General features: G+C 41.3%; 4 protein-coding genes and 2 long non-coding RNA genes across 10 annotated transcripts in view; 4 read left to right on the top strand and 2 right to left on the bottom strand.

Moving 5' to 3' along the window:
- Positions 1–422: 422 nt before the first annotated feature.
- Positions 423–2,560, bottom strand: LOC115746428 (40S ribosomal protein S10-1-like). Its single transcript, XM_030682184.2, has 5 exons — positions 2,426–2,560; positions 2,157–2,205; positions 1,550–1,829; positions 1,289–1,421; positions 423–723 (listed from the first exon to the last, which is right to left on the bottom strand). The coding sequence occupies exons 1-5, from the start codon at positions 2,426–2,428 to the stop codon at positions 643–645; spliced, it is 546 nt and encodes a 181-aa protein (XP_030538044.1). The 5' UTR covers positions 2,429–2,560; the 3' UTR covers positions 423–642.
- Positions 2,561–3,515: 955 nt separating this feature from the next.
- On the bottom strand, positions 3,516–27,538 carry LOC115746430. Its single transcript, XR_004016029.1, has 3 exons — positions 27,393–27,538; positions 17,897–17,906; positions 3,516–3,526 (listed from the first exon to the last, which is right to left on the bottom strand). It is a non-coding gene; the product is annotated as an uncharacterized LOC115746430 (long non-coding RNA).
- LOC115746423 (monodehydroascorbate reductase, chloroplastic/mitochondrial-like) lies at positions 4,898–11,083 on the top strand. Its single transcript, XM_030682175.2, has 17 exons — positions 4,898–5,078; positions 5,187–5,370; positions 5,454–5,553; positions 5,650–5,727; positions 6,039–6,110; positions 6,197–6,315; positions 6,423–6,507; positions 7,984–8,073; positions 8,629–8,730; positions 8,893–8,982; positions 9,114–9,194; positions 9,325–9,396; positions 9,463–9,557; positions 9,647–9,735; positions 9,822–9,884; positions 9,965–10,005; positions 10,631–11,083. Exons 1-17 carry the CDS (start codon positions 5,069–5,071, stop codon positions 10,760–10,762), a joined length of 1,503 nt encoding a protein of 500 aa, XP_030538035.1. The 5' UTR covers positions 4,898–5,068; the 3' UTR covers positions 10,763–11,083.
- LOC125314211 lies at positions 11,699–12,260 on the top strand. The gene is made up of 3 exons (XR_007197777.1): positions 11,699–11,763; positions 11,855–11,923; positions 12,019–12,260. It is a non-coding gene; the product is annotated as an uncharacterized LOC125314211 (long non-coding RNA).
- Positions 14,008–27,618, top strand: part of LOC115746427 (heavy metal-associated isoprenylated plant protein 39-like) — a 29,096-nt gene continuing 15,485 nt past the window's right edge. Inside the window, exons 1-3 of one of the 5 annotated variants that reach the window (XM_030682183.2) lie at positions 14,053–14,209; positions 14,541–14,616; positions 14,733–15,066. In XM_030682183.2, coding sequence (XP_030538043.2) covers positions 14,204–14,209; positions 14,541–14,616; positions 14,733–14,998 — 348 coding nt within the window. In that variant the 5' untranslated portion in view covers positions 14,053–14,203 and the 3' untranslated portion in view covers positions 14,999–15,066. Of the gene's footprint in view, positions 14,210–14,540; positions 14,617–14,732; positions 15,067–27,618 lie in introns of those variants that run through there. The other 4 variants (XM_048275842.1, XM_048275843.1, XM_048275844.1 and 1 more) reach the window with 4 other exon arrangements.
- LOC115746424 (monodehydroascorbate reductase, chloroplastic/mitochondrial) lies at positions 17,270–23,497 on the top strand. The gene is given in 20 exon segments (XM_030682176.2): positions 17,270–17,345; positions 17,457–17,640; positions 17,724–17,823; positions 17,920–17,997; positions 18,309–18,380; positions 18,469–18,587; positions 18,695–18,779; positions 20,180–20,209; positions 20,211–20,270; positions 20,826–20,927; positions 21,090–21,179; positions 21,311–21,350; positions 21,647–21,687; positions 21,815–21,886; positions 21,954–22,048; positions 22,138–22,184; positions 22,187–22,225; positions 22,314–22,376; positions 22,457–22,497; positions 23,121–23,497. Coding segments are annotated over 20 exon segments (1,500 nt in total). The 5' UTR covers positions 17,270–17,335; the 3' UTR covers positions 23,253–23,497.

Genomic DNA, 27,618 nt, shown 5'->3' on the forward strand with positions numbered 1-27,618 from the left:
CTTTGACTGGGTTCGACATAAACCATGTACAGATCGAACTCGGGCAGGTTCTTGAATGAATCTCTTTCCAGCCACGTTGTCGGTGCCTTTATAGCTCCTATGGTTGTCGTTTCATCTCATTTTATCATTGCATCACACGCTGATTACTGTATCGTTCACTAGAAAACAAGTATAGCAGCCGCCCCACCATAAGACAAACCACTAGTCTCACTATTCTTGTTCTTGTTCGACAACAGAAAAACTGGTTTGCATCGTATTTTTTGGATCTAATGCTTCATAGAAAATGCAAGGAATTTACCAGTTTCTAGCTCAAATCTTATAATAAGAATCACTAAGACGGAGGTGAAGCGTTCAATTTCCTAGACATAGTGAAAAGTTCAAGAGGCCATTAACGTAAAAAACAAGTGCCAACCAAAGGTTCCAGCAAAACCCAACTGCAATAATTAAGAATACTATAACAATAGAAAAGCAAGACCCCATTCTCAAAAATTCAATTTGTCAGAACAAAAGCAGTGCTTAATCCGCTAATAACAGATAAACAACTCTCAGGGACTAGAGCTGACATGCTGCAACCAACTGCAGGGTGCCGCATGTCATGCCCTTCTTACAACTGGACAGCTGAAGCTACTAGCCATGAACCGTTCAAGGAAGGTTTGAGCTAGCCGGTCCAGCACCATAGCCACCACCTCCCCGTCCAAAGCCTGGTCTTCCACCAGGACCACCCTGCATGACAGAACTTGATTGTTATATTGGCCAAGAAAGATTAATCGTGATTGTATAAGAGAATTCTCTACTGCAACCAGTAAGGACGGTCCAATTGCTAATGGCAAGATTCTGGCACCATAAATCTAATGGAAGTAGTCAAGTTATCTTTCCCTCATTCACTCAAGTTAGTGGTGCAACACTAAAGTTGGAAAAGAGCTGGACAAACAAAAATGAATCATCTGCCTAATAACTCTTTCGGTAAGAAGTTTAACCTAATCATAATTGTAAATATAGAAATAATTGATTTGAGATGCATCCCTTGCGCATCCCCAAGTCAAAAGCAAATAAACTCATTAATCAACTTAGTCCAATTTTTCATTCTAATGAATACAGAACCTTAGCTATGAAGTATGCAATAGATGGCTTGTCCTAGAAATCATTTTCATGTAATGGCGAGATTCTATACCGTCTTAACAGTAAGGAACTCACCAATAAAGTCATCGCAACTTCGTACAACTTAGCAAAACAATCACTTATCACTTAAAATAATGACAGTATGACTAGTAGGAGATTGGTATATTACCCCGAAGGAAGGCCTGTAGTCAGCAGGAGCTCCTCCTTTGTCACCGAAGTCACCACCAGGTCCACGGGGACCACTACGGTAGCCCTCACGGTCACCAAACCTCCGTTCTCCTCCCTCATAGCGAGGTGGGCCACTGTTCAACATTACAAAACTTAGGATAAGGAACAGGCTATGAACCGCAGGAATATAAACCCTGTTATATATACTGTATCAACACGATCAATATTGAAACTCGAGACATGCATCTAAAATAACAATTACCGTGGGCGATCACCAGGTGGGCCACCCATGGGCCTACCAGCCGGTTTGGCCTGTTTCTTCAAAGTGGCAGGGACAATTTCCGAAGGGAGATTCAAGTAAGTCCTCAGGAACTCGATCCCATCGTTCGTAAGGTACCAGTAATAGTGCATCCAAGCAAAGGTCTCCCTCACGTACTCCTTCGACTTAAAACTCTGCATCAGCTTAATCACCTGCAAGTTCGGGACATCGATTTCCGGGTGTTTCGCAAGATTGTAGTCCTTCTTGGCAAAGCAAACTCCCTCTATAGGAACAATGAAAATATTCAACAAAACCAACTAAAGACAGAACAAGCCAGAATTAATGGGCTTCATGCTAAAGAGCAAAGATGCATCTAGATCTTAATTTTTTGTTGTACTGAGAGAACAACTGAGCACAAGCAATGGTGGTGTACAAATTCGTGCCAATATGCGGCACGAATGCAAGTCTAAAAGTATATTGAGAACGAAAGCACGACTACCAGAACACAAAGCATAGATAGAAATAAGCACGCCAAATTACTTCGAGCTCATATTGCCACTGAATCGAAATGGATCGGAAAAAGGGTCAAGGTAATAGAGAAAGGAGTGACCTTGGAAGAGGTACTTGGAGATCTCACGGCGGTTCTTCTCTGGAATAATCTGAGGCGAAGGGACAAAAAAATGAACTTGTCAGCGCAATTCAACCCGCGAATGAGGACAAAAAAGAACTACTTTCTCCCACTGATGCTCGAGCTATGAAAACTTCAAGACTGTTCATCCTCTAGCGCCCTCTATTTAGTCGATCAGCTACAAACCCAATCAGCTGAGAGCATCGACTCCGCACACACACAAGGACGGAGAGAGAGAGAGAGAGGCTTACCATGGCTGCGATGAAGAGGAGACGACGGCTAATCGGCGGCGGCGGCGGCGGCAACAAGCAGAAACGCTCGGCTCCTTGGGAAATTCCTGACTTGCTTGTTGCAGTAAACCCTAGAATCAGCCATGGGCGGTGTTTTATAGCAGTGCTGCGACGGCAGTAGGTATTGGGCCGTCTCTCTCTCCATTGGGCCGAAAGCGAAGCTCAGACCATTTATTTCAATTTGTTATTACCGGAATGGTTTTCACTCCACGGCCCAAAAAATCTTGAAATTTCGACATTTTTTTTGGTCGAAAAAAAAAAATCACGGATTTTAAAAATATTTTCTTAAAATTGAATGAGAAAAAATAATTTCATTATCAACAGAATTCTTTAGGCATAGACCGTTGTTGATAATGAAAATGTTTTCCCTGTTTGAATTTTTTCCAAACGACACGAACAATCGGGTTTATGAGGGATGTTTCCTCAAATCCTTTCGTTTTTTAGACTAGATTGACGGTCATCTTACAAGTCATTAAAAGGCCATTGCCTTAATGATGTTCTCCTGACTTAAAGATTCCATTTGTTTCAAGAAAAATAAATAATTTTACAAATAATTTTTTAAAAATGATGTTTGTATCATTCGAAATAATTAGTTAATTAAAAACGTTTCCAATATCGACAAATATTCGTGTTTAAACATTTTCGTAAATGATGAAAAAAATTTGTCATCCATTTATTCTTATATACGATATAAAAAATTATTTTTAGGAATATATTTTTCAAATCATTCGAACGAAGCATAAGAAAGAACAACAATCAATAATCCGAATTTTAGAGCCTGTTTTATGAAATTGAAAATTAACTGTTGAAAATCTAAATATTGAATTTTTTAATAAGAATGATAGTAAGTGCTGAAAATAGAATTGAAAATTTCGATAGCCTGTAATAATCAAAATTTTGATAGCCTGAATATTATTATTCATTTACTAAACATAGGAAAACAACCTCGTTGGTATATTTCACCCATGTACTCAGCAAGACTTTGATTGTCATCCGCTATTTTTCCACTGAAGGACCTTAAAAAGTCATTCCCTTACTTACACATATTAAATGGATTTCAGACTTAAATTATTCAATTTAAGTGACGTTATTTAACATTATCAAACAAGCTCAATCTTCTTAAGTGTTGAATTGTTAGCTTTTAAGCACTTGTTTGGGTCATCAAGTGAGCATTTAGACTTACGTGAGTGACGGACTCAGTCAGCGAGGCGGTTGATGTTTCGCCGATGCCTTAAACTGAACATTATATTAACTAGTGAGGTAACCTCAAATCCTGTCCCAACCATTTCTTTTCCGAGGCAAAAAAAAAAAAAAAAATTACGAAATGACATCGCAAGGGTTATGCCACTAGAGAGACATTTCCAACCCAGTTTTGTTTAAAGTTGCTGAAATCTTGTACTCTCCGAAAAAATGATGTAAATGGTTCTTAAACTTTTATCTAATGTACAATGTGGATGTATTCGATTTCGCTTTGGAGGAATGTTTTGGGAAAATGCAAAAGCCTTTATGCTAAAGGGGTTTTTTGAAATGCAATTAATGTTTGATAAAGTGTATTTTGAAAAATATTGGGGTACAATTTTGATTAAAACGGCGTTTGAAAAAAAGCACACTTTGCAAAGCTCTTTTATTTTTATTTTAAAAAAAACTCAAAATTAGCTAAGGACCGGTCGTTATTCGATGAGACTCCGGTGAGGCCAAGTCTGACGCCTCCAACCTCGCCCGAGATTGAACAACCCGAGTCGACGGCCGGCCGCTAGTGGGTAAGGCCTTTGCCGGAAAAATTAGAATTTTCAAGGACATTTCCATAATTATGAAAGCATAACAAGGGTAAAATTGGAAGGAAAATTTTTTATTTGCATTTCGAAAATTCAGCATTTCTCCGGACTTGCTCTGAGGCAAATGTCTTTAGGCTTTTAGGAATGCAATTACATTTTTCCAAAGCTGTTGTAAAAAAAAAAATTGCCAAGGGACTTTGGAGCTCCAAAACCCCTTGCAAATGCTAAATCAAATAAAGCCAAATTTGTTTAATGTGATTTTTGAACTTTAGCTTAATGTGCAACGAGATTTTTGAACTTTTAATTTATTTAGATTGGTTCGATGTAGTCTTTGAGTTTTTGGTACATGTTTAAATTGGTTCAATATAGTCCATAAGCTTTTGGTACGTTGAACATTTCTATATAGTATATGGACTAATTTGAATATATATAAAAATTTTAGAGATCACACTAAATAAATTAAAAATTTAAGAACCGGCTAACTAAAAGTTTAGATATTTCGAGTCAAAATTTAATTATGATTTGTATCGTTATCCCTGATTTCCAATTACACCCAAATGGCGACGCCTGCGAATGATGAAGCGACAGCTTCACGGCTCGTCGTATGATCGAGGCGACACCGGTGGTACCCGGAACACCTGCGCTCTCCCAGTCGTCGCCGTATCTCGCGCTCGTCGTACCCCCAATGTCGACCCTTCCGCGCCGTCAATAGCCGCGCTCGCGACCCTCGCCACTCGTGTGGAGCCATTTTGACCCCCCTCTAATTGTTTATTCCAGCTCGTCGAACGCAGTATATGCTGAAGGAAGCCGAACCAGCTCCTCCCCTCCGATGTCTCCAGGTCTCCTCCTACACTCCGCGAGCGAGCGAGCTGGCGCTGCTTCCGTTTCGCGATCGCTTTCATTTCTCTTTCGCTCGAATCCCTAACGGCGGCTTGCTCTCTTTTCAGCTGCTAGATTCTCTTCGCGCAAGGTGATGGCGAGCGTGTCGAACGCAGTGTCGCTGAAGCCCGGGCTCTTCCTGCGGCGTCCCGAGTCTTCCGCTCTCGGTCTGACTCCGCGGCGTGCTTCGATCGGGCTCGGGTGCTTCCGGAGGAGCTATGTGGCCGCTGCTTTTGCCAATGAGAACAGAGAGTGAGCGAGGCTTTTTGAGTTCTTAATTTCCCGCTCTGATGTGGTTCGAGTTTTGGTTGAGTTTTTGGACTTGTCTGTTTAAGGTTCGTGATCGTTGGCGGTGGAAATGCCGCTGGTTACGCAGCTTGGACTTTCGTCGAGCATGGCATGGCCGATGGAAGGCTCTGTATCGTTTCGAAAGAGGTGATGTCGCTGCTTCGTCCTGTCTCGTATGATGATGTTTGTTGAGGAATTCAGCAGTGAGTCTCAGATGGACATTGTGCTCTCTCTTTCCTGCAGGCTCATGCACCCTACGAGCGTCCTGCTTTGACCAAAGGCTACCTGTTTCCTTTAGATAAGAAGCCTGCTCGCTTACCTGTACGATCAATGCGCTTTATTATTTCCCGTTCCCCCATGGCTACTGCTTCATATTGCCTTGGATGATGGGTTTCTGAGATATGACTTTCTGACATTTGAATTCAATAGGCTATTTAGATTATGTTTGCTGTTGATATATACATGTCTGGTTGGTGCATTAAGAGATTCCAGTCCTTTTGAGAATTATTCAACACTATGATAATGTTATAGGATGTTATATATCACGAGATAATGAGCTTTGCTTGCGATACATTGGTACTGCGAATAGCTATTTAATCTAGAATTGAAACTATGGGTTTTGATTGGTATAGGGTTTTCACACTTGTGTTGGTTCTGGGGGAGAGAGGCAAACTGCAGAATGGTACAAAGAGAAAGGGATTGAGGTACTCCTTTTGAGATCATGGGGCTCCTGCTCTCTCTCTCTATTTGATTGGCTCCTAATATTTAGAATGTTTTCTGCCATGTTCAGATGTTTTATGAAGATCCAGTGACAAGTATTGATATCGATAAACAAACTTTGACTACTGATTCTGGCAAGCTTCTTAAATATGGAGCACTTATAATTGCAACTGGTTGCACAGCTTCAAGGTATCTCTAATTGCAGCATGTTTTCTAGTTCAAGGAGTGCTTTCAACCCTGCCAACATCTGTAAACAAGTGGGCATAATGAACTGTTCTTACTCATCTTAATCTTAGATTACCAGAGAAAATTGGAGGAAACCTTACTGGCGTACACTATATCAGAGATGTTGGAGATGCTAACTCACTTATATCATCCTGGGTATGGATTAACTCACTTATATCATCCTGGGTATGGATCATCACCCTATTTTTGCATCATCTCACTCTACTTGCTTATAGCTTCTTTTCGGTATTTCTTGCCTCACTGCTTCTGTTCTAAAGAATTTGTATTGTAGGAGCCTGACTGTTAATACCATCGTGATTTTCCATCGTAATGACGGAGCATGAACATCAAAGCAAAATTATGGTTACTTATCTCGAGAAAACAATTGTTGGTTATGAACCGTCCAATAGAATTTTCTTTTTAAGGAAAAGAAACTCTTGAATGAATTGCTCTGGCTGTTCCCTGGAAAATCTCCAGCTATTTTCGCTATTCATTTATAGTTGGCAAATAATGGTACACCAGGTATGCTTGTATGACTTAGCAGCTTCTTTTCTTGTGGTTGTGTGATTCCGTTAGGAATGGGCATGGAGATCATGTTTCCTGTCCCCGCTGTGCGAAGTAAAACCTGCCCCGTGCGAGGCGGGGGATGGGGCTGTTTTGCCTTTGTGAGGCAACGGTGCCCCGCGGGGTACTATGAACGCGCTTGATGTAGAACTTTTACTGAAAAATACTATCTTTTTTGTGGTCATTTTACAATATGCCTGATTAGTTTGTTTTACGGAGTCAAACAAACTTCAACCTTCACTCTTACCAAAAAAAAAAACAAACTTCAACCTTCACCTTTACCCAAAAAAAAAAAAAAAAAACTTCAACCTTCACAAAATAGTTGATGTTAGACAACGTGAAGATGAGAAATATGGAAAACCATTGTTCCACATTGTTTATCTAGAAAACTTATCATGCTCGTGTCTCTTATAAAAGTAAGACTTGTAGTTGCACGGATTCTCTTTAAGATTTGAAGTTGTTCTCGGGTTTTTCTTTTCAAATTTTTTATACAAATAAATAAATATAATACTTTAACTATGATATATGCACGGGGCGGATTTGCGGGGCCGGACAGCGCTAATACTGGCCCTGCCCCCATGCCCTGCCTCTTGCCCCACGGGGCATTGGCCCTGGTCGGGGTGTTTACCCGCGGGGTACAGATTCCCTGCACCTCATGCCCATTCCTAGATTCTGTGAGTCCTAAAATTCCAATCACATTATACCAGAGAGGAACATCATGCTACCTGGAACACTGGGGAAAACCTCCTGCGTCCTTTTTTGCAGTCTAGTTCTGTGATTAAGCTTTTGTCTCTAAACCAAATCAACTGGGATAAAGGCTCGGACCTGTTTAGTACTTGGTGCCTTGGATTTTCTCCTTTTCCAAGAACAATTTGACTTGGTGATCAGATCTGTACATAAAGCTTTCTTGGAGTTCGTAAAAAAATTTAAAAATATGAGGTTCCATAAGCACTGGCTGAAAAAGAAAGAGATAGCCTAAGCTTCATTTTCATCTTCTCTGGATTTCTGTTGTCCATAGATAACATGGCTTACTTTAATTATTCATAGAAGTTCGTTCTTGCTTTATAGGAGAAGGCAAAGAAATTGGTTGTTGTAGGTGGGGGGTATATTGGTATGGAGGTTGCTGCAGCAGCTGTTGCTTGGAAGCTCGACACAACTGTAAGTTGAATCATATTCTGCTAACAATTTGATTGTTGAATCTGTTCAGAAAGCCTTGATACATGAGAATCAACAGGTTTGGCTTGCCTATGTGTATGAGTGTCTTCTGTGTTACCAAAATCTGCAGTGACATTGCTTAGGTCTTATCAAGCCTAGGTTGCTTATGTCATTTGGTTGTCCAATTGATCATCTTCCGAGGGCACATTTTACTGTGTAGACATCTTTTTTTATAACATTCTGCACCTAACTTTATTGCATGAGTATCCTGGCTTCTTTGCCTGTCATCCATATATCTTAACTTTCCAGTTTAATGTTAGCAAATCTTAACTATTTGAAACAAGATGAATGATACTGTGATACAGAAACACATGACCCTTTCCAATCATTGTTGATAGGCGGGTAAAATGATTCTAGTATGGTCTAATGAATTGGTGCTAATGGGTTTGCTGGCAAATGTCGCTAACTCTTCTTTTATCCTGAATTATTTCCTTTTTTCTGCTGGAGATTTTTATTGAAGGGAAACACTAACTCATAGCCGCTTCTCTCTCTAAACAGATCATCTTTCCAGAGAATCATCTTTTGCAGAGGCTGTTTACTCCTTCCCTTGCCCAGAGATATGAAGAATTTTACCAGGATCGCGGTGTGAAGTTCATGAAGGTTCTTTCCTTCTTTCTCGGCTGCCCAAATTGGTGGATCTTGAGTGGCTGTTTCTTCAAGCACACATCTTATAGATCATCACCTTTTTTTGGCATGTCACTTAGATTGTATGCTCTTGCATCTCTAGTCACAAGCATTCTTTAACTTGTTGAGCATGACCAGGGTGCCTCTGTTAAACACTTAGAAGCTGGTTCTGATGGACGTGTATGCTCTGTTAAACTTGAAGATGGATCAACGATTGAAGCAGACACGGTGCAGTTTTGAAACATGCTGGACCTTACTTCCCTCGATAAAAACCTTTCTTTTGGGTTATCGATTCTACCTTCAAATTTATAGCTAGAAACCTCAAAAAAATTTGTTTCTCCTCTTCTTTTTCTGGGCAGATAGTTGTTGGGATTGGAGCTAAACCTGCTGTTGGTCCATTTGAGAGGGTTGGTTTAAATGCATTGGCTGGAGGAATACAGGTAAGGGAAATGTCCAGCGAATCTGCATAATAATAAATATTGTCCTTGTTGCTGGCAATCTCTGCACCTTTAGCTTAACATTGCCAAGGTGCATGATCTAGTGATGTTGTATTAAATTTGACTTTGTCAGGTCGACGGTCAGTTCAGAACAAAGATCCCTGGAATCTTTGCAATTGGAGATGTAGCAGCGTTTCCATTGAAGGTATGCTTTTGTTAGCTGGCCATTTTCTTTTTCTAAGCTGACTATTACTGTTGTTCATGTTGGCAGATGTATGACCGCATCGCACGAGTTGAACATGTTGATCATGCTCGAAGATCTGCACAACATTGTGCAAAATCCATATTGAGTTCTCAGACCCATATGTATGTTTGATTCTGTGTTATTATACTGAGCACATATGTGCTAGATGTAGCATTCCCATTCAATGACACTCCCACTGGCGTACATGCAGATATGACTATCTGCCCTATTTTTACTCGAGGGTGTTTGAATATGAAGGGAGCCCCAGAAAACTTTGGTGGCAGTTTTTCGGAGACAATGGTATAATATGCTATTGATGCAGCATACTTTTATGTATCATGATAGTTTTTTTTTTGGTTGACCCTATGGCGTTATTCTTTCTGCAGTTGGGGAGGCCATTGAAGTCGGAAGCTTTGATCCGAAGATTGCAACATTCTGGGTAGACTCTGGTAAAGTGGTCCAACTGTACATGTTGCTTTTGCTTTAGCGGCATCCACAAAGTATGAATTTCGCTCTTGTTTTATTGCAGGTAAATTGAAAGGAGTTCTTCTAGAAAGTGGGAATCCAGAGGTAGGTTATATTCTTGTACTGACTAACTAAATCGGCTGAATCAGGCTTTAGGTACAAAACTTGACTTGTCTTTTGCATGCGAGCAATCAATGGATTCATATGAAAGCACAGTATTCTATTGAAGCATGGTGATTTAGGAAATTGTAGCATGCATCAAATATCCAAATGATTGCTTAAAATTGAGTCCATCAGTTTTCTAATGCATGACTTGGCACATGATCTTATCCTCAGTATGGAAGCCTTTAGAAACTTTCCTTTTGGCTTGAAAAGAGGTGCTTGATCTGGGAAACGAGAGGAACTTGCTTGTTAATGATCTTGATATTCGAACAAGTATTTGAAAGACTGCATTACATACTACATTCAGATTCCTTATGTATTTTCAATGTCTAAATTAGCTGGAAAAAACTTCTGGATTTACCCTATGTATTTTCATCGCATTCTTCAAGAAGCATAAACTTTTGTGCCGATCCTTTTGTCCAATTGAAAGGTCTGAAGGTGGACTGAATGAACGTTGATACTCGGAAAAGAGGACTTAAGAGAAATGATGTGAAAGAAATACATCCCCCCATTATCTCTTGTACGATTGCTAACTCATGGAGCTATCTCCTCATGCTGCGTTGTTCAGGAATTTCAGCTTCTCCCTAAGCTAGCGAGGAGCCAGCCTACCGTCAACATAACCAAACTCCGGAATGCATCTTCAGTAGAGGAAGCTCTAGAAATCGTTCAGAAGTCTCTTATGGCCGAAGCTGCGGAGTGATCGCGGACGTTGCCATAATTCAATTCATTCTTTGCCGTTCACTGGAATAACAGCGAAAAATGATGGCTCCCTTCTCATGTCCAAATGAAACCGGCGAATAAAATTTGCAAAAGACGATGCCTCTTCCTCTGGCATTCTGTAGAATATGCGTCCCCGACATTGGGCGCTTGAATGATTTGAAACTTGTTGTGGTGGTTTGGTTTCGACTGTAATGCATCACAGGTCTGTGAAAATGCTTCTTCAGAGGTTGGTCCAAAGTAGGCAGCATGATACGTGATGCGCTCGGCGGTTATCCATTCCAAATGGAATCCGCATCGCATTGATCGTTCATCTCATAATCTAGTACGTACCATTATGTGAGATGGAGCGATGAAGACAGGAGTAAAAAGATTATGCAGAGTTTTAAGATCTACGCAACGGAATATATTTGACAGCAGTGTTTCACAGCCGCCGGTATAGTATTATTTCGATATTTTTTTAAAATGTCTGACCACACAGAAAAGAAGGGAATTTAAAGATTCCATTTGTTTCATTTGCATAGTTTGAAAAACTAGTAGATGAAAAATATATTTTTCTAAATATTTCTGTGGACGGTAAGACTAGATATTAGCGATTTCTCAGTGCCAGCAATTCCGACTGATGTTAACCGCCCAGTGACCACATTGATAATAATAATTCATCGACTTAGACCTCGACTTCAAAGTCAATCGTCAAGCGAACATAAAATTCCAAAAGAAAGAGGGGGAGAGAGACAAGGTCCTAATCATAGACGACGGAGATGACGACGTCAGCATCTCCATTTAGCATTCGAGACAGCCAGGAGTGGGAGACGGGACCCTTCTCCGCGTGTGAAACGCGTACTTCCCTGGAGATTTCACGTTTCCACCTTTCCGATCGATGAAGAGCTTTGATTTTGATTTGTACTCAAGATTGGTTGAGCGCGATTAACAAGCCGGTTAATATTGAAGAGTGCATCGAGAAAGCAAAAAATTTCGAATTGAGTAAGTCATGGCTATATCTTTTCTTTTTATTTTATAATTCTTTCGTATATCCGACAAGTGAATACTTTAATGAATATCTTGTTTTTGTTAGCTATGGATGATGATCACTCGGAGCTTAACGGTAAATAGAGTTTACAAGTCGGTGGAAGGAATATATATGGTGAGATATTTCACTCATTATTTGAGTTTGATTTCTAGTAATTCTATTACTAATTCAAAACTAATGTTCGTTGCTTATATACATACTTATTGTAGGTTGGCCGCACTTTTGCTCCATCCATCAAATATCACGAAAGGACTTGAAGTCTAGAAATATTTCCATTTTTATATTTCACTGTCATTTCGGTTAATGTTCGATGATTATGTGTACTTTTTTTTCCCCCTTTGGTGGTGCTTTCAATGTGCTTTTGATGATCATATGGAGATGCATTGAATTGGTCTTGAGTTTTAAAGCTTGGACCGTGGGCACTCGGAGTCTTGGACATGAATTGTTATTGAGTTTTAGAGCTTGGACGGTGGGCACATGACTGAATTCTGGTTAGGTGCTTCTGTTTTTCTGTGTTTTCCCGTGTCATGATGATTGCTGGACTAGTTTGCTTCATTTGGTGTTCTTTTCCATGTGTAATTCAAGGGCTTTTGTTCTTTCATCCCCAATCGGACTTTGTTAGCAGAATGGAACTCTCGTGCGTGTGTGCAGAAAATGGAGGAAACAGTTTTTGCACAAGCATGGAAAGAGAATCATCGAGATCGAATCATCATTTTGGACGTGTCATTTTTTAATATGATTCATTTGAAGGGATGGTGCATGTTTTAATCTGCTATAGTTGGTATGTTACATGGCTTCTTTGCTTTAGAAATCAAACATCAGAATCCATGAGCGGAAGCGGTTCTGTTGCTCATAATTGAATATATAGTATATAGATCGGAATCCATGAGCAGGAATGTGTATATATATTTGCATGTTACCGGCCCAATGGAATCGCTTCGGAACCGGACCAGATCGGTCTGTCCGGTTTGGTCTGGCTCTCTAGACCGTTGGCCCGATAATCGGGACTACTGGTTTGGTTTCCGATTCTTGAGGAAAATCAAACCGGATCGGAAACCGATCACTCTTAATCCTCGTATCGGTCCTCCTCGTTTCGGCTCGTAGCCTAGATTGTACGATATTTCGATCTGCTAAATGTTCTATCAGTGCCAGCAATTCCGACTGTTGCTAACTGCCTAGTTGCAAGATTAATAATAATAATTCATTGACTTAGACCTCGACTTCAAAGTCAATCGTCAAACGAACATAAAAATTCCGAGAGAGAGAGAGAGAGAGAGAGAGAGAGAGAGAGAGAGAAGGTCCTAATAATTCATTGACTTCAAAGTCAATCGTCAAACGAACATAAAAATTCCAAAGAGAGAGAGAGAGAGAGAGAGAGAGAGAGAGAGACAAGGTCCTAATCATAGACGACGGAGATGACGACGTCGGCATCTCCATTTAGCATTCGAGACCGTCTGGAGTGGAGACAGGATCCATCTCCGAGTGTGCAACGTGTACTTTCCTAGAGATTTCATGTTTCCACCTTTCCGATCGAAGAAGAGCTTCTTAGCCACTGGTGGCATTTTCAGAGATGATGATGCAGAAGGATGTCCGATCGTCCCGACTTTTGTCCCGACCCGTCCCTCCTGTTAATTCGATTGTCCTCGCGCTCAATGATTTTTCATCCGAAAGTCTTAAAGAATGACGCAAGAAGGGGATGAAAAATCGGACACGAACACGTGAAAGGGAACGGGGGATGCCACTATCTATAATCTAATTCGATCCTAAAATTTTTGTCTTCGGAAGGGATGTAAATTTAGTCACGAACTTTTCAAACTTTTTCGGTGAAATCTCGAAGCTTTGCAATGAAAAAGTTTAGGGCCGAATCGATATTTGTACAGTAAGTTGAGGATCCATGATTAAAGATTTCCAATCCTAACATGTCGTTAGATTACATGGAAGAGATACATGCGTGCGAAATCGCAATGATTTCTGCAGACAAAGTTAGATAAAGAAGACCGTTTCGTCTGATCGTTGTCCCCCGTATCACCTTGGCACCGAAGACCGACCGACCGAGGAGCAGTTGGCTGGCGTAATCTTCACGACGCGTTATCTCGAAAGCTTGAACCATTTCCCCGTCAACTGCGGGGACTGGTTCTATCGACTCGCTTTTCCGTCTCCCAAATCTACCGGTCCATAATTTGTCCCCTGGTTCTCCACGTCGTGTCCTCCAAGAAACTTCTCCTTTCCCGCAACTCTCCCTCTCGCGACTATATAAAGCCAGACCATTTCGTCTGCCATACTCGCACTCGCACTCAGTTTTTTGCTTGCTCTGAGTGTCGTTCTGGTGTTTTCTAGCCTCCAAATCAAAAGCCAGAGCAGACACAATCTCAGTTCTTGGAAACCCAAGACAAGATGAAGGTGAGATTTTATCTCGTTCCTTCGAGATGTTCATGTTTTTTTCCGCATGTTATGTGTATTTGTGCACTTCTGTGCGATGGGTTTCTTGATGGTATTCTCTCCCGGGTTTTCTCGAACACGTATCTCTCTCTGTCTCAAGCTTCATGGGTCGCGTCGTTCGTTTCTTTTGCTGTTGGAATTGTTGAATCGTATAGCATAATCGTATGTATGATGCTTCCAATTCTCGTTCGTTGTCGATTACATATGGCCAACTTGTTCAGTCTGTCGTGAAAAGATGGATCTTTACTTGAAATCTCACTGGGGTCTTTTGCTTTTCTCGAACTGTCTGCAGAAGTTGGTGTTGAAAGTGGAGGTACATGACCACAAAGCAAAGAGCAAGGTCATGCAAGCAGTTTCTGGTTTTGAAGGTATTGGCTCTCGTTTGCCCACTGAATGTTCAAGACTGTCACTGTAATAACTGATCATCTTGTGCTTGACATGCTTCGACTTCATCACTAACCTTCGTCACGTAACAACTTTCCAGGGATAGGGTCTCTGACCATGGACATGCAGGCCAAGAAACTAACGGTATCTGGCGATTTCGACCCGGTCAAGGTGGTGAACAAGCTGAGGAAATCTTGGCACACTGAAATCTTGAGTGTCGGACCGGCTAAGGAAGACGACGGCAAGAAAGATGAGGGCAAGAAGAACGAAGATATAGTAAAAGCCTTTCAAACATACTATTCTCCGCCGCTTACATATTACTATGTGCCCCCTTATGAAGAGACCCCGGGTTGTGTCATATGTTGAAATTCTTTGTGCTTCCGGACCAACATCAGGACTTGGTCTGTTCACTGGAGAGGATCAAATAAAGGAAGGTTGATGCCTTGTGAACCCAAGAACATGTGGAGTACCATTTTAGAATATCAGGTTCTTAATGTGTATTTCGGTTTTAGTTTGTACAAATTCATTCATGAAGAGGCTGTGGCAGCAGTTGCAGTTAGCTGATGAACATACCTGGTGTTCCTTTAGCCAGCTTACAGTCATAAATTTGCCTCACAATCTTGTGAAGTTGATTCTGCTGTACAACAAAATTCTGGTGACTGATCAGGTCAAGTGACTTCAGGCAAGCTGCAGGCAAGCTGCAGGCAAGGAGGATATACTCAGCTGAAATTTCGCGAGAACTTTTTAACCAAACCAAGATAAGAAAGCGTGGCCTTAGACCTTGCACACGGAAAATTATTGTCGTTTGCTTGTGTTTTTTTTCCTTTTAAAATTTGATCGAATGCATGAACCACGGATTAGCCATTTAGCGACGTTCTTATCAGATTATACGAGGAAAACAAAAAGAACTTCTCTTTCATTGCATTTTTTGGAAGCATCTGAGGACTTCGCTACCACCCCCAGTTTTGATTACATATTATAAATTCTCCTGGAGATCATTCTCACTCAATCTTATCGGATTAAACGAGGAAAACAAAAGGAACTTCTCTTTCACTGCAATATATATATGGCGTCCATGATTGTCAAAAGCATCTGGCTTAATGTTTGGTGGATCTTTCGTGTCTTTCCTCCTAGCAACTTCACCCCGTGTATAGCTAAGCAAAATTTACAGTGATCACAGCCAATAAGACCATAATCTTATCTATCAGGTAACTTTGATGAACTTGGGTGCATACGGATCCACTTCTTTGGTTGAAGATCCAGATCCTAGTTGCAAATTCATTCATGAAGAAGAGGGCGTGTGAAAGAATGGCTACAAGCTCACTATGGCCTGTCCAAAGAGCTGGTCAGCAAATCGGATACATAACTGGTTCAACACAAGATGCCGAATCCACATGACTTAACTAACGACAAGTTAAAATATTCGGATTCGTGGCGCAGATATCATAAGAAGTACGTTGCTGACTGACTATCAGTGGGCCGGGCGTGTTCAGGAAAAGGTCGGACAATATTGCTCCCCCGGGGGAAAGTGTGATTAACATTCTATTCTCTCGGACTCAAACTTATCATTTGATGCTACAGAACTGAAGAGCTACAGTGCAGATGTTTAATGGCATGTCATATCCGCATACCCTCTCACTATCGACCTTCTCGTGAAGTTTTTGCCTTTAAGATCAACAGCGGTCGGATCTGCTCCGAGCGACTCACTTAAAGCTTTTTCCTGATAGCTTCCTCATATAGGCTTTTGACTTTTGGTCTCTGGAGAAATCAAGGTGGCATCCAAGTTTCCAAAGTCGCACCGCGGCTGAAGTAACCAAAAACTGCCACCACCGGCTATTTTGCCATTGCTACAAACTTTTTAAGATCATCAGCTTGCAAGTCCTCGAAGGCCAGCAATTGCATATCCGCACAAGATGAAAACAACACAGAGCCAGCCCCTTTGATACTGGGAAAGGATCAAGACCATGTACCATGCCAAGAGTGACTTTGCCCTTCTAAAACGTTCATACTATACTCTATACTAGCAGTAAAGGACAGGATTTTTTTGTCAGTGGAATTATCTTGACTCATGCCTTTGAAATTACTTAATTGTGACGTGGTGCCTTTCCTTTATCCCTTATAAAAAAGATGGGAGTGGGTGGAGCCAAATACATCAGTGTGAAAGTCCCGAGTCGCCGGGGGCGATTCCCCTCTCTCTCTCTCTCTCTCATTTAAAAGTCGCGGCCCGCTTTCGTTTTGTCTCGACTCTTAATTTTCGGAGAAACCGTGTGGCTCTTTCCCTCAGCTCTTTATTCTGTTCACACATCACATCGTGCCTATTGGGAGATCATTGACAATCCGAACAATTAACGAATTAACGTAACGGAATAAAGAAATCTCTCTTCTTGTTCAAACTTAATAGGAAATGATATGATAAAGTAATATATATAACATAATATGTAAATGCTAAGCACTCACAAACAAGAGAATTTTTTAATGGAGTGGGGTTTGATGAACTTTATCGGAACCGTCTTAATAACGGGATTCTGAATCCCAACAAAATCATATCGTGATTTAAGAACTTCGTGATCACCCGTACAAACGGAGAAAAACACGACACAATAGTTCCGCCGTACCATTTTGAACCCACTCCCCCTAATTGTTTATCCCGGGTCGTCGAACGCAGTATATGCTGACCGAAGCCGAACCAGCTCCTCCCCTCCGATGTCTGCAGGTCTCCTCCTGGCTCCTACACTCCGCGAGCGAGCTGACGCTGCTTCCGTTTCGCGATCACTTTCGTTTCTCTTTCGCTCGAATCCCTAACGGCGGCTTGCTCTCTTTTCAGCTGCTAGATTCTCATCGCGCAAGGTGATGGCGAGCGTGTCGAACGCAGTGTCGCTGAAGCCCGGGCTCTTCCTGCGGCGTCCCGAGTCTTCCGCTCTCGGTCGGACTGCGCGGCGTGCTTCGATCGGGCTCGGGTGCTTCCGGAGGAGCTATGTGGCCGCTGCTTTTGCCAATGAGAACAGAGAGTGAGCGAGGCTTTTTGAGTTCTTAATTTCCCGCTCTGATGTGGTTCGAGTTTTGGTTGAGTTTTTGGACTTGTCTGTTTAAGGTTCGTGATCGTTGGCGGTGGAAATGCCGCTGGTTACGCAGCTCGGACTTTCGTCGAGCATGGCATGGCCGATGGAAGGCTCTGTATCGTTTTGAAAGAGGTGATGTCGCTGCTTCGTCCTGTCTCGTATGATGATGTTTGTTGAGGAATTCAGCAGTGAGTCTCAGATGGACATTGTGCTCTCTCTTTCCTGCAGGCTCATGCACCCTACGAGCGTCCTGCTTTGACCAAAGGCTACCTGTTACCTTTAGATAAGAAGCCTGCTCGCTTACCTGTACGATCAATGCGCTTTATTATTTCCCGTTCCCCCATGGCTACTGCTTCATATTGCCTTGGATGATGGGTTTCTGAGATATGACTTTCTGACATTTGAATTCAATAGGCTATTTAGATTATGTTTGCTGTTGATATATACATGTCTGGTTGGTGCATTAAGAGATTCCAGTCCTTTTGAGAATTATTCAACACTATGATAATGTTATAGGATGTTATATATCACGAGATAATGAGCTTTGCTTGCGATACATTGGTACTGCAAATAGCTATTTAATCTAGAATTGAAACTATGGGTTTTGATTGGTATAGGGTTTTCACACTTGTGTTGGTTCTGGGGGAGAGAGGCAAACTGCAGAATGGTACAAAGAGAAAGGGATTGAGGTACTCCTTTTGAGATCATGGGGCTCCTCCCCCCCCTCTCTCTATTTGATTGGCTCCTAATATTTAGAATGTTTTCTGCCATGTTCAGATGTTTTATGAAGATCCAGTGACAAGTATTGATATCGATAAACAAACTTTGGCTACTGATTCCGGCAAGCTTCTTAAATATGGAGCACTTATAATTGCAACTGGTTGCACAGCTTCAAGGTATCTGTAATTGCAGCATATTTTCTAGTTCAAGGAGTGCTTTCGACCCTGCCAACATCTGTAAACAAGTGGGCATGATGAACTGTTCTTACTCATCTTAATCTTAGATTACCAGAGAAAATTGGAGGAAACCTTACTGGCGTACACTATATCAGAGATGTTGCAGATGCTAACTCACTTATATCATCCTGGGTATGGATCATCACCCTATTTTTGCATCATCTCACTCTACTTGCTTATAGCTTCTTTTCGGTATTTCTTGCCTCACTGCTTCTGTTCTAAAGAATTTGTATTGTAGGAGCCTGACTGTTAATAACATTGTGATTTTCCATCATAATGACGGAGCGTGAACATCAAAGAAAAATTATGGGTACTTATCTCGAGAAAACAATTGTTGGTTAGGAACCGTCCAATGGAATTTCCTTTTTAAGGCAAAGAATTGAATGAATTGCTCTAGCTGTTCCCTGGAAAATCTCCTGCTATTTCGCTATTCATTTATAGTTGGCAAATAATGGTACACCAGGTATGCTTGTATGACTTAGCAGCTTCTTTTCTTGTGGTTGTGTGATTCCGTTAGGAATGGGCATGGAGATCATGTTTCCTGTCCCCGCTGTGCGAAGTAAAACCTGCTCCGTAAGAGGCGGGGGATGGGGCTGTTTTGCCTTTGTGAGGCAACGGTGCCCCGCGGGGTACTATGAACGCTCTTGATGCAGAACTTTTACTGAAAAATACTATCTTTTTTATGGTCATTTTACAATATACCTGATTAGTTTGTTTTACGGAGTCAAACAAACTTCAACCTTCACCTTTACCCCAAAAAAAAACTTCAACCTTCGCAAAATAGTTGATGTTGGACAACGTGAAGATGAGAAATATGGAAAACCATCGTTCTGCATTGTTTATCTAGAAAACTTATCATGCTCGTGTCTCTTATAAAAGTAAGACTTGTAGTTGCACAGATTCTCTTTAAGAATTGAAGTTGTTCTTGGGTTTTCTTTTCAAATTTTCTATCCAAATAAATAAATATAATACTTCAACTGTGATATATGCACGGGGCGGATTTGCAGGGCTGGACAGCGCTAATACTGGCCCTGCCCCCATGCCCTGCCTCTTGCCCCACGGGGCATTGGCCCTGGTCGGGGTGGTTACCCGCGGGGTACAGATTCCCTGCAATTCATGCCCATTCCTAGATTCTGTGAGTCCTAAAATTCCAATCACATTATGCCAGAGAGGAAAATCATGCTACCTGGAACACTGGGGAAAACCTCCTGCGTCCTTTTTTGCAGCCTAGTTCTGTGATTAAGCTTTTTGTCTCTAAACCAAACCAACTGGGATAAAAGCTCGGACCTGTTTGGTACTTGGTGCTTTGGATTTTCTCCTTTTCCAAGAACAATTTGACTTGGTGATCAGATCTGTTCATAAAGCTTTCTTGGGGTTCGTAAAAAAATTTAAAAATGTATGAGGTTCCATAAGCACTGGCTGAAAAAGAAAGAGATAGCGTAAGCTTCATTTTCATCTCCTCTGGATTTCTGTTGTCCATAGATAACATGGCTTGCTTTAATTACTCATAGAAGTTCGTTGTTGCTTTATAGGAGAAGGCAAAGAAATTGGTTGTTGTAGGTGGGGGGGTATATTGGTATGGAGGTTGCTGCAGCAGCTGTTGCTTGGAAGCTCGACACAACTGTAAGTTGAATCATATTCTGCTAACAATATGATTGTTGAATCTGTTCAGAAAGCCTTGATACGTGAGAATCAACAGGTTTGGCTTGCCTATGTGTATGAGTGTCTTCTGTGTTACCAAAATCTGCAGTGACATTGCTTAGGTCTTATCAAGCCTAGGGTGCTTATGTCATTTGGTTGTCCAATTGATCATCTTCTGAGGGCACATTTTACTGTGTAGACATCTTTTGTTATAACATTCTGCACCTAACTTTATTGCATGAGTATCCTGGCTTCTTTGCCTGTCATCTATATATCTTAACTTTCCAGTTTAATGTTAGCAAATCTTAACTATTTGAAACAAGATGAATGATGCTGTGATACAGAAACACATGACCCTTTCCAATCATTGTTGATAGGAGGGTAAAATGCTTCTAGTATGGTCTAATGAATTGGTGCTAATGGATTTGCTGGCAAATGTCGCTAACTCTTCTTCTATCCTGAATTATTTCTTTTTTTCTGCTGGAGATTTTTATTGAAGGGAAACACTAACTCATAGCCGCTTCTCTCTCTAAACAGATCATCTTTCCAGAGAATCATCTTTTGCAGAGGCTGTTTACTCCTTCCCTTGCCCAGAGATATGAAGAATTTTACCAGGATAACGGTGTGAAGTTCATGAAGGTTCTTTCCCTCTTTCTCGGCTGCCCAAATTGGTGGATCTTGAGTGGCTGTTTCTTCAAGCACACATGTTATAGATCATCACCTTTTTTTGGTATGTCACTTAGATTGTATGATCTTGCATCTCTAGTCACAAGCGTTCTTTAACTTGCTGAGCATAACCAGGGTGCCTCTATTAAACACTTAGAAGCTGGTTCTGATGGATGTGTATGCTCTGTTAAACTTGAAGATGGATCAACGATTGAAGCAGACACGGTACAGTTTTGAAACATGCTGGACCTTACTTCCCTCGATAAAAACCTTTCTTTCGGGTTATTGATTCTACCTTCAAATTTATAGCTAGAAACCTCAAAAAAATTTGTTTCTTCTCTTCTTTTTCTGGGCAGGTAGTTGTTGGGATTGGAGCTAAACCTGCTGTTGGTCCATGTTGGAATATATAAATATTAAACCACGCCTTCTTCTATCAGCTTAAGCTTTTAGAGCAGTTGGCTGTGGTCCCATCAAATCTTACATGGTATCAGAGCAGGTGGTCCCGAGTTCAAATCTTTCCAGGCCCCTATTTGCCTCCCCAAATGAATATTTCCACGCTTAGTACTAGGCAAAAAGACCAGACTAAGCGTGAGGGGGAGTGTTGGAATATATAAATGTTAAACCACGCCTTCTTCTATCAGCTTAAGCTTTTAGAGCAGTTGGCTGTAGTCCCATCAAATCTTACAGTCCATTTGAGAGGGTTGGTTTAAATGCATTGGCTGGAGGAATACAGGTAAGGGAGATGTCCAGCGAATCTGCATAATAATAAATGTTGTCCTTATTGCTGGCGATCTCTGCACTTTTAGCTTAACATTGCGAAGGTGCATGATCTAGTGATGTATTAAATTTGACTTTGTCAGGTCGATGGTCAGTTCAGAACAAAGATCCCTGGAATCTTTGCAATTGGAGATGTAGCAGCGTTCCCATTGAAGGTATGCTTTTGTTAGTTGGCCATTTTCGTTTTTCTATGCTGACTATTACTGTCGTTCATGTTGGCAGATGTATGACCGCATCGCACGAGTTGAACATGTTCATCACGCTCGAAGATCTGCACAACATTGTGTGAAATCCATATTGAGTGCTCAGACCCATATGTATGTTTGATTCTTCGTTGTTATACTGAGCACATATGTGCTATATATAGCATTCCCATACAATGACACTCCCACTGACACACATGCAGATATGACTATCTGCCCTATTTTTACTCGAGGGTGTTTGAGTATGAAGGGAGCCCAGAAAACTTTGGTGGCAGTTTTTTGGAGACAATGGTATAATATGCTATTGATGCAGCATATTTTTATGTATCATGATAGTTTTTTTTTTGTTGTTGACCCTAGGGCGTTATTCTATCTGCAGTTGGGGAGGCCGTTGAAGTCGGAAGCTTTGATCCGAAGATTGCAACATTCTGGGTAGACTCTGGTAAAGTGGTCCAACTGTACATGTTGCTTTTGCTTTAGCAGCATCCACAAAGTATGAATTTCACTCTTGTTCTATTGCAGGTAAATTGAAAGGAGTTCTTCTAGAAAGTGGGAATTCAGAGGTAGGTTATACGCTTGTACTGACTAACTAAATCAGCTGAATCAGGCTTTAGGTACAAAACTTGACTTGTCTTTTTCATGCGAGCAATCAATGGATTCATATGAAAGCACGGTATTCTATTGAAGCATGGCGATTTGGGAAATTGTAGCATGCATCAAATATCCAAATGATTGCTTAAAATTGAGTCCGTCGGTTTTCTAATGCATGGCTTGGCACATGATCTTATGCTCAGTATGGAAGCCTTTAGAAACTTTCCTTTTGGCTTGAAAAGAGGTGCTTGATCTGGGAAACGAGAGGAACTTGCTTGTTAATGATCTTGATATTCGAACCAGCATTTGAAAGACTGCATTACATACTACATTCAGATTCCTTATGTATTTTCAATGTCTAAATTAGCTGGAAAAAACTTCTGGATTTACCTATGTATTTTCATCACATTCTTCAAGAAGCATAAACTTTTGTGCCGTTCCTTTTTCCAATTAAAAAGTCTGAAGGTGGACTGAATGAACATCGATACTCTGAAAAGAGGACTTAAGAGAAATGATGTGAAAGAAATAGATTCCCCCATTATCTCTTTTACGATTGCTAACTCATGGAGCTCTCACCTCGTGCTGCGTTGTTCAGGAATTTCAGCTTCTCCCTAAGCTAGCAAGGAGCCAGCCTACCGTCGACATAACCAAACTCCAGAATGCATCTTCAGTAGAGGAAGCTCTAGAAATCGCTCAGAAGTCTCTTATGGCCAAAGCTGCGGAGTGATCGCAGACATTGCCATATTTCAATTCATTCTTTGCCGTTCACTGGAATAATACCAGCGAAAAATGATGGCTCCCTTCTCATGTCCAAATGAAACCGGCGAATAAAAGTTGCAAAAGACGATGCCTCTTCCTCTGGCATTCTGTAGAATATGCGTCCCGACATTGGGCGCTTGAATGATTTGAAACTTGTTGTGGTGGTTTGGTTTCGACTGTAATGCATCACAGGTCTGTGGAAATGCTTCTTCAGAGGTTGGCCCAAGGTAGGCAGCATGATACGTGATGCGCTCGGCGGTTATCCATTCCAAATGGAATCCGCATCGCATTGATCGTTCATCTCATAATCTAGTACGTCCCATTATGTGAGATGGAGCGATGAAGACAGGAGTAAAAAGATTATGCAAAGTTTTAAGATCTATGCATCGGATTATGTTTGACAGCAGTGTTTCACAGCCGCCGGTATAGTATTGTTTCGATATTTCTTAAAATGTCTGACCACACAGAAAAGAAGGGAATTTAAAGACTCCATTTGTTGCATTTGCGTAGTTTGAAAAACTAGTAGATGAAAAATATATTTTTTTTCTAAATATTTCTGTGGACGGTGAGACTAGATATTAGCGATTATTCAGTGCCGGCAATTCCGACTGACGTTGTCTGCCCGGTGACCAGATTAATAATAACAATTCATCGATTAGACCTTGACTTCAAAGTCAATCGTCAAGCGAACGTAAAATTCCAAAAGAAAGAGGGGGAGAGAGACAAGGTGCTAATCATAGACGACGGAGATGACGACGTCAGCATCTCCATTTAGCATTCGAGACCGTCTGCAGTGGGAGACGGGATCCTTCTCCGCGTGTGAAACGCGTACTTCCCTAGAGATTTCACGTTTCCACCTTTCCGATCGACGAAGAGCTTTGATTTCTACTCAAGATTGGTTGAGCACGGTTAACAAGCCGGTTAATATTGAAGAGTGCATAAAAAATGCAGAAAAGTTCGATTCGGATAAGTTATGGATATATCTTTTCTTTTTATTTTACAATTTTTTCGTATAACTGACAAGTGAATGCTTTAATTAATATCTTGTTTTTGTTAGCTATGGATGATGATCACTCGGAGCTTACAAGTTGGTGGAAGGAATATATATGGTGGGATATTTCATTCATTATTTGAGTTCGATTTCTAGTAATTCTATTTCTAATTCAAAATTAATGTTCATTGCTTATATATACTTATTGCAGGTTGGCCGCACTTTTGCTCCGCCCATCAAATATCAAGAAAGGACTTGAAGTCTAGAAATCTTCCCATATATTTCAGTCATTTCGGTGAATGTTCGGTGATTACGTGTAACTTTTTTTTTTCCCCTTTGGTAGTGCTTTCAATGTGCTTTTGATGATAATATGGGGATGCATTGAATTGTTCTCGAGTTTTAAAGCTTGGACCATGGGCACTCGGAGTCTTGGACATGAATTGTTATTGAGTTTTAGAGCTTGGACAGTGGGCACATGACTGAATTCTGGTTAGGTGCTTCTGTTTTTCTGTGTTTTCCCGTGTCATGATGATTGCTGGACTAGTTTGCTTCATTTGGTGTTCTTTTCCATGTGTAATTCAAGGGCTTTTGTTCTTTCATCCCCAATCGGACTTTGTTAGACACAGCACAGTTTCTTTTCTGTTAGCAGAATGGAACTCTCGTGCGTGTGTGTGCAGAAAATAGAGGAAACAGTTTTTGCACAAGCATGGAAAGAGAATCATCGAGATCGAATCATCATTTTGGACATGTCATTTTTTAATATGATTCATTTGAAGGGATGGTGCATGTTTTAATCTGCTATAGTTGCCAGTTGGTATGTTACATGGCTTCTTTGCTTTAGAAATCAAACATCAGAATCCATGAGCGGAAGCAGTTCTGTTGCTCATAATTGAATATATAGTATATAGATCAGAATCCATGAGCAGGAATGGTGTGTATATATATATTTTTTGGCATGTTACCGGCCCAATGGAACTGCCCGGGAACAGGACCGGATCGATCTGTCCGGTTTGGTCTGGCTCTCTAGACTGTTGGTCCGGTTCCCGATTCCAAAAAATTGAAAATCAAGACTACTGGTTTGGTTTCCGATTCTTGAGGAAAATCGGATCGGATTGGGAACCGATCACCCTTAATCCTCGTATCGGTCCTCCTCGTTTCAGCTCGTAGCCTAGATTGTTCGATATTTCGTTCTGCTAAATGTTCTCTCAGTGCCAGCAATTCCGACTGTTGTTATCTGCCCAGTTACAAGATTAATAATAATAATTCATTGACTTAGATCCCGACTTCAAAGTCAATTGTCAAACGAACATAAAAAATCCAAAAAGAGAGAGAGAGAGAGACAAGGTCCTAATCAAAGACGACGGAGATGACGACGTCGGCATCTCAATGTGGCATTCGAGACTGTCTGGAGTGGAGACAGGATCCATCTCCGAGTGTGCAACGTGTATTTTCCTAGAGATTTCATGTTTCCACCTTTCCGATCGAAGAAGAGTTTCTTAGCCACTGGTGGCATTTTCAGAGATGATGATGCAGAAGGATGTCCTATCGTCCCGACTTTTGTCCCGACCCCTCCCTCCTGTTAATTCGATTGTCCTCGCGCTCAATGATTTTTCATCCGAAAGTCTTAAAGAATTACGCAAGAAGGGGATGAAAAATCGGACACGAACGCGCGGGAGGGAACGGGGGGTGCTATTATCTATAATCTAATTCGATCCTAAAATCTATGTCTTTGGAAGGGACATAAATTCAATCATGAACTTTTCAAATTTTTCTGGTAAAATCTCGAAGCTTTGTGATGAAAAAGTTTAGAACCGAATCAATATTTGTACAGTAAGTTGAGTACCCACGATTAAAGATTTCCAATCCTAACATGTCGTTAGATTACATGGAAGAGATACATGCGTGCGAAATTGATGGTTTCTGCAGACAAAATTAGATAAAGAAGACCGTTTCGTCTGATCGTTGTTCCCCGTATCACCTTGGCACCGAAGACCGACCGACCGACCGAGGAGCAGTTGGCTGGCGTAATCTTCACGAGTCGTTATCGCGAAAGCTTGAACCATTTCCCCATCAACTGCGTGGACTGGCTCTATCGACTTACTTATCTGTCTCCCAAATCTACTGGTCAATAATTTGTCCCCTGGGTCTCCACGTCGTGTCCTCCAAGAAACTTCTCCTTTCCCGCAACTCTCCCGCTCGCGACTATATAAAGCCAGACCGTTTCGTCTGCCATACTCTCGCACACGCTCAGTTTTTTACTTGCTCTGAGTGTCGTTCTGGTGTTTTCTAGCCTCCAAATCAAAAGCCAGAGCAGACACCCCAGACAAGATGAAGGTGAGATTTTATCTCATTCCTTCGAGAAGTCCATTTTTTTTCCGCATGTTACGTGTATTTGTGCACTTTGTGAGATGGGTTTCTTGATGGTATTCTCTCCCGGGTTTTCTCGAACACTTATCTTGGTGTCTCTCTCTGTCTCAAGCTTCATGAGTCGCGTCGTTCGTTTCTTTTGCTGTTGGAATTGTTGAATCGTATAGCATAATCGTATGCATGATGCTTCCAATTCTTGTTCATTGTCGATTACATATGGCCAACTTGTTCAGTCTGTCGTGAAAAGATGGATCTTGAAATCTAACTGGGTTCTTTTGCTTTTCTCGAACTGTTTGCAGAAGGTTGTGTTGAAAGTGGAGGTACATGACCCCAAAGCAAAGAGCAAGGCCATGCAAGCAGTTTGTGGTTTTGAAGGTATTGGCTCTCATTTTCCCACTGAATGTTCAAGACTGTCACTGTAATAACCGATCGTCTTGTGCTTGACATGCTTCGACTTCTACTCTAACCTTTGTCACGTAATAACTTTCCAGGGATAGCGTCTCTGACTATGGACATGCAGGCCAAGAAACTAACGGCATCCGGCGATTTCGACCCGGTCAAGGTGGTGAACAAGCTGAGGAAATCTTGGCACACTGAAATCGTGAGTATCGGACCGGCTAAGGAAGATGACGGCAAGAAAGACAAGGGCGAGAAAGAAAAGGGCAAGAAGAAGGAAGATCAAGTAAAAGCCTTTCCAACATACTATTCTCCGCCGCTTACATATTACTATGTGCCCCTTTATGAAGAGACCCCGAATTGTGTCATATGTTGAAATTCTTTGTGCTTCCGGACCAACATCAGGACTTGGTCTGTTCACTGGGGAGGATCAAATAAAGGAAGGTTGATTATGCCTCGTGAACCCAAGAACATGTGGAGTACCATTTTTAGAATATCAGGTTCTTAATGTGTATTTCGGTTTTAGTTTGTACAAATTCATTCATGAGGAAGCTGTAGCAGCAGTTGCAGTTAGCTGATG

The sequence above is a fragment of the Rhodamnia argentea genome, chromosome 3, assembly GCF_020921035.1.
Source record: "Rhodamnia argentea isolate NSW1041297 chromosome 3, ASM2092103v1, whole genome shotgun sequence".
Classification (NCBI taxonomy): domain Eukaryota; kingdom Viridiplantae; phylum Streptophyta; class Magnoliopsida; order Myrtales; family Myrtaceae; genus Rhodamnia; species Rhodamnia argentea.

Coding starts and splice junctions, on each gene's coding strand:
- LOC115746428 (XM_030682184.2), bottom strand. Junction 1,422..1,549: donor CCACCTGGTGATCGCCCACG/GTAATTGTTATT, acceptor AATGTTGAACAG/TGGCCCACCTCGCTATGAGG. Junction 724..1,288: donor ACTACAGGCCTTCCTTCGGG/GTAATATACCAA, acceptor TCTGTCATGCAG/GGTGGTCCTGGTGGAAGACC.
- LOC115746423 (XM_030682175.2), top strand. Junction 8,074..8,628: donor CTTGGAAGCTCGACACAACT/GTAAGTTGAATC, acceptor CTCTCTAAACAG/ATCATCTTTCCAGAGAATCA. Junction 9,736..9,821: donor GCAGTTTTTCGGAGACAATG/GTATAATATGCT, acceptor TTCTTTCTGCAG/TTGGGGAGGCCATTGAAGTC.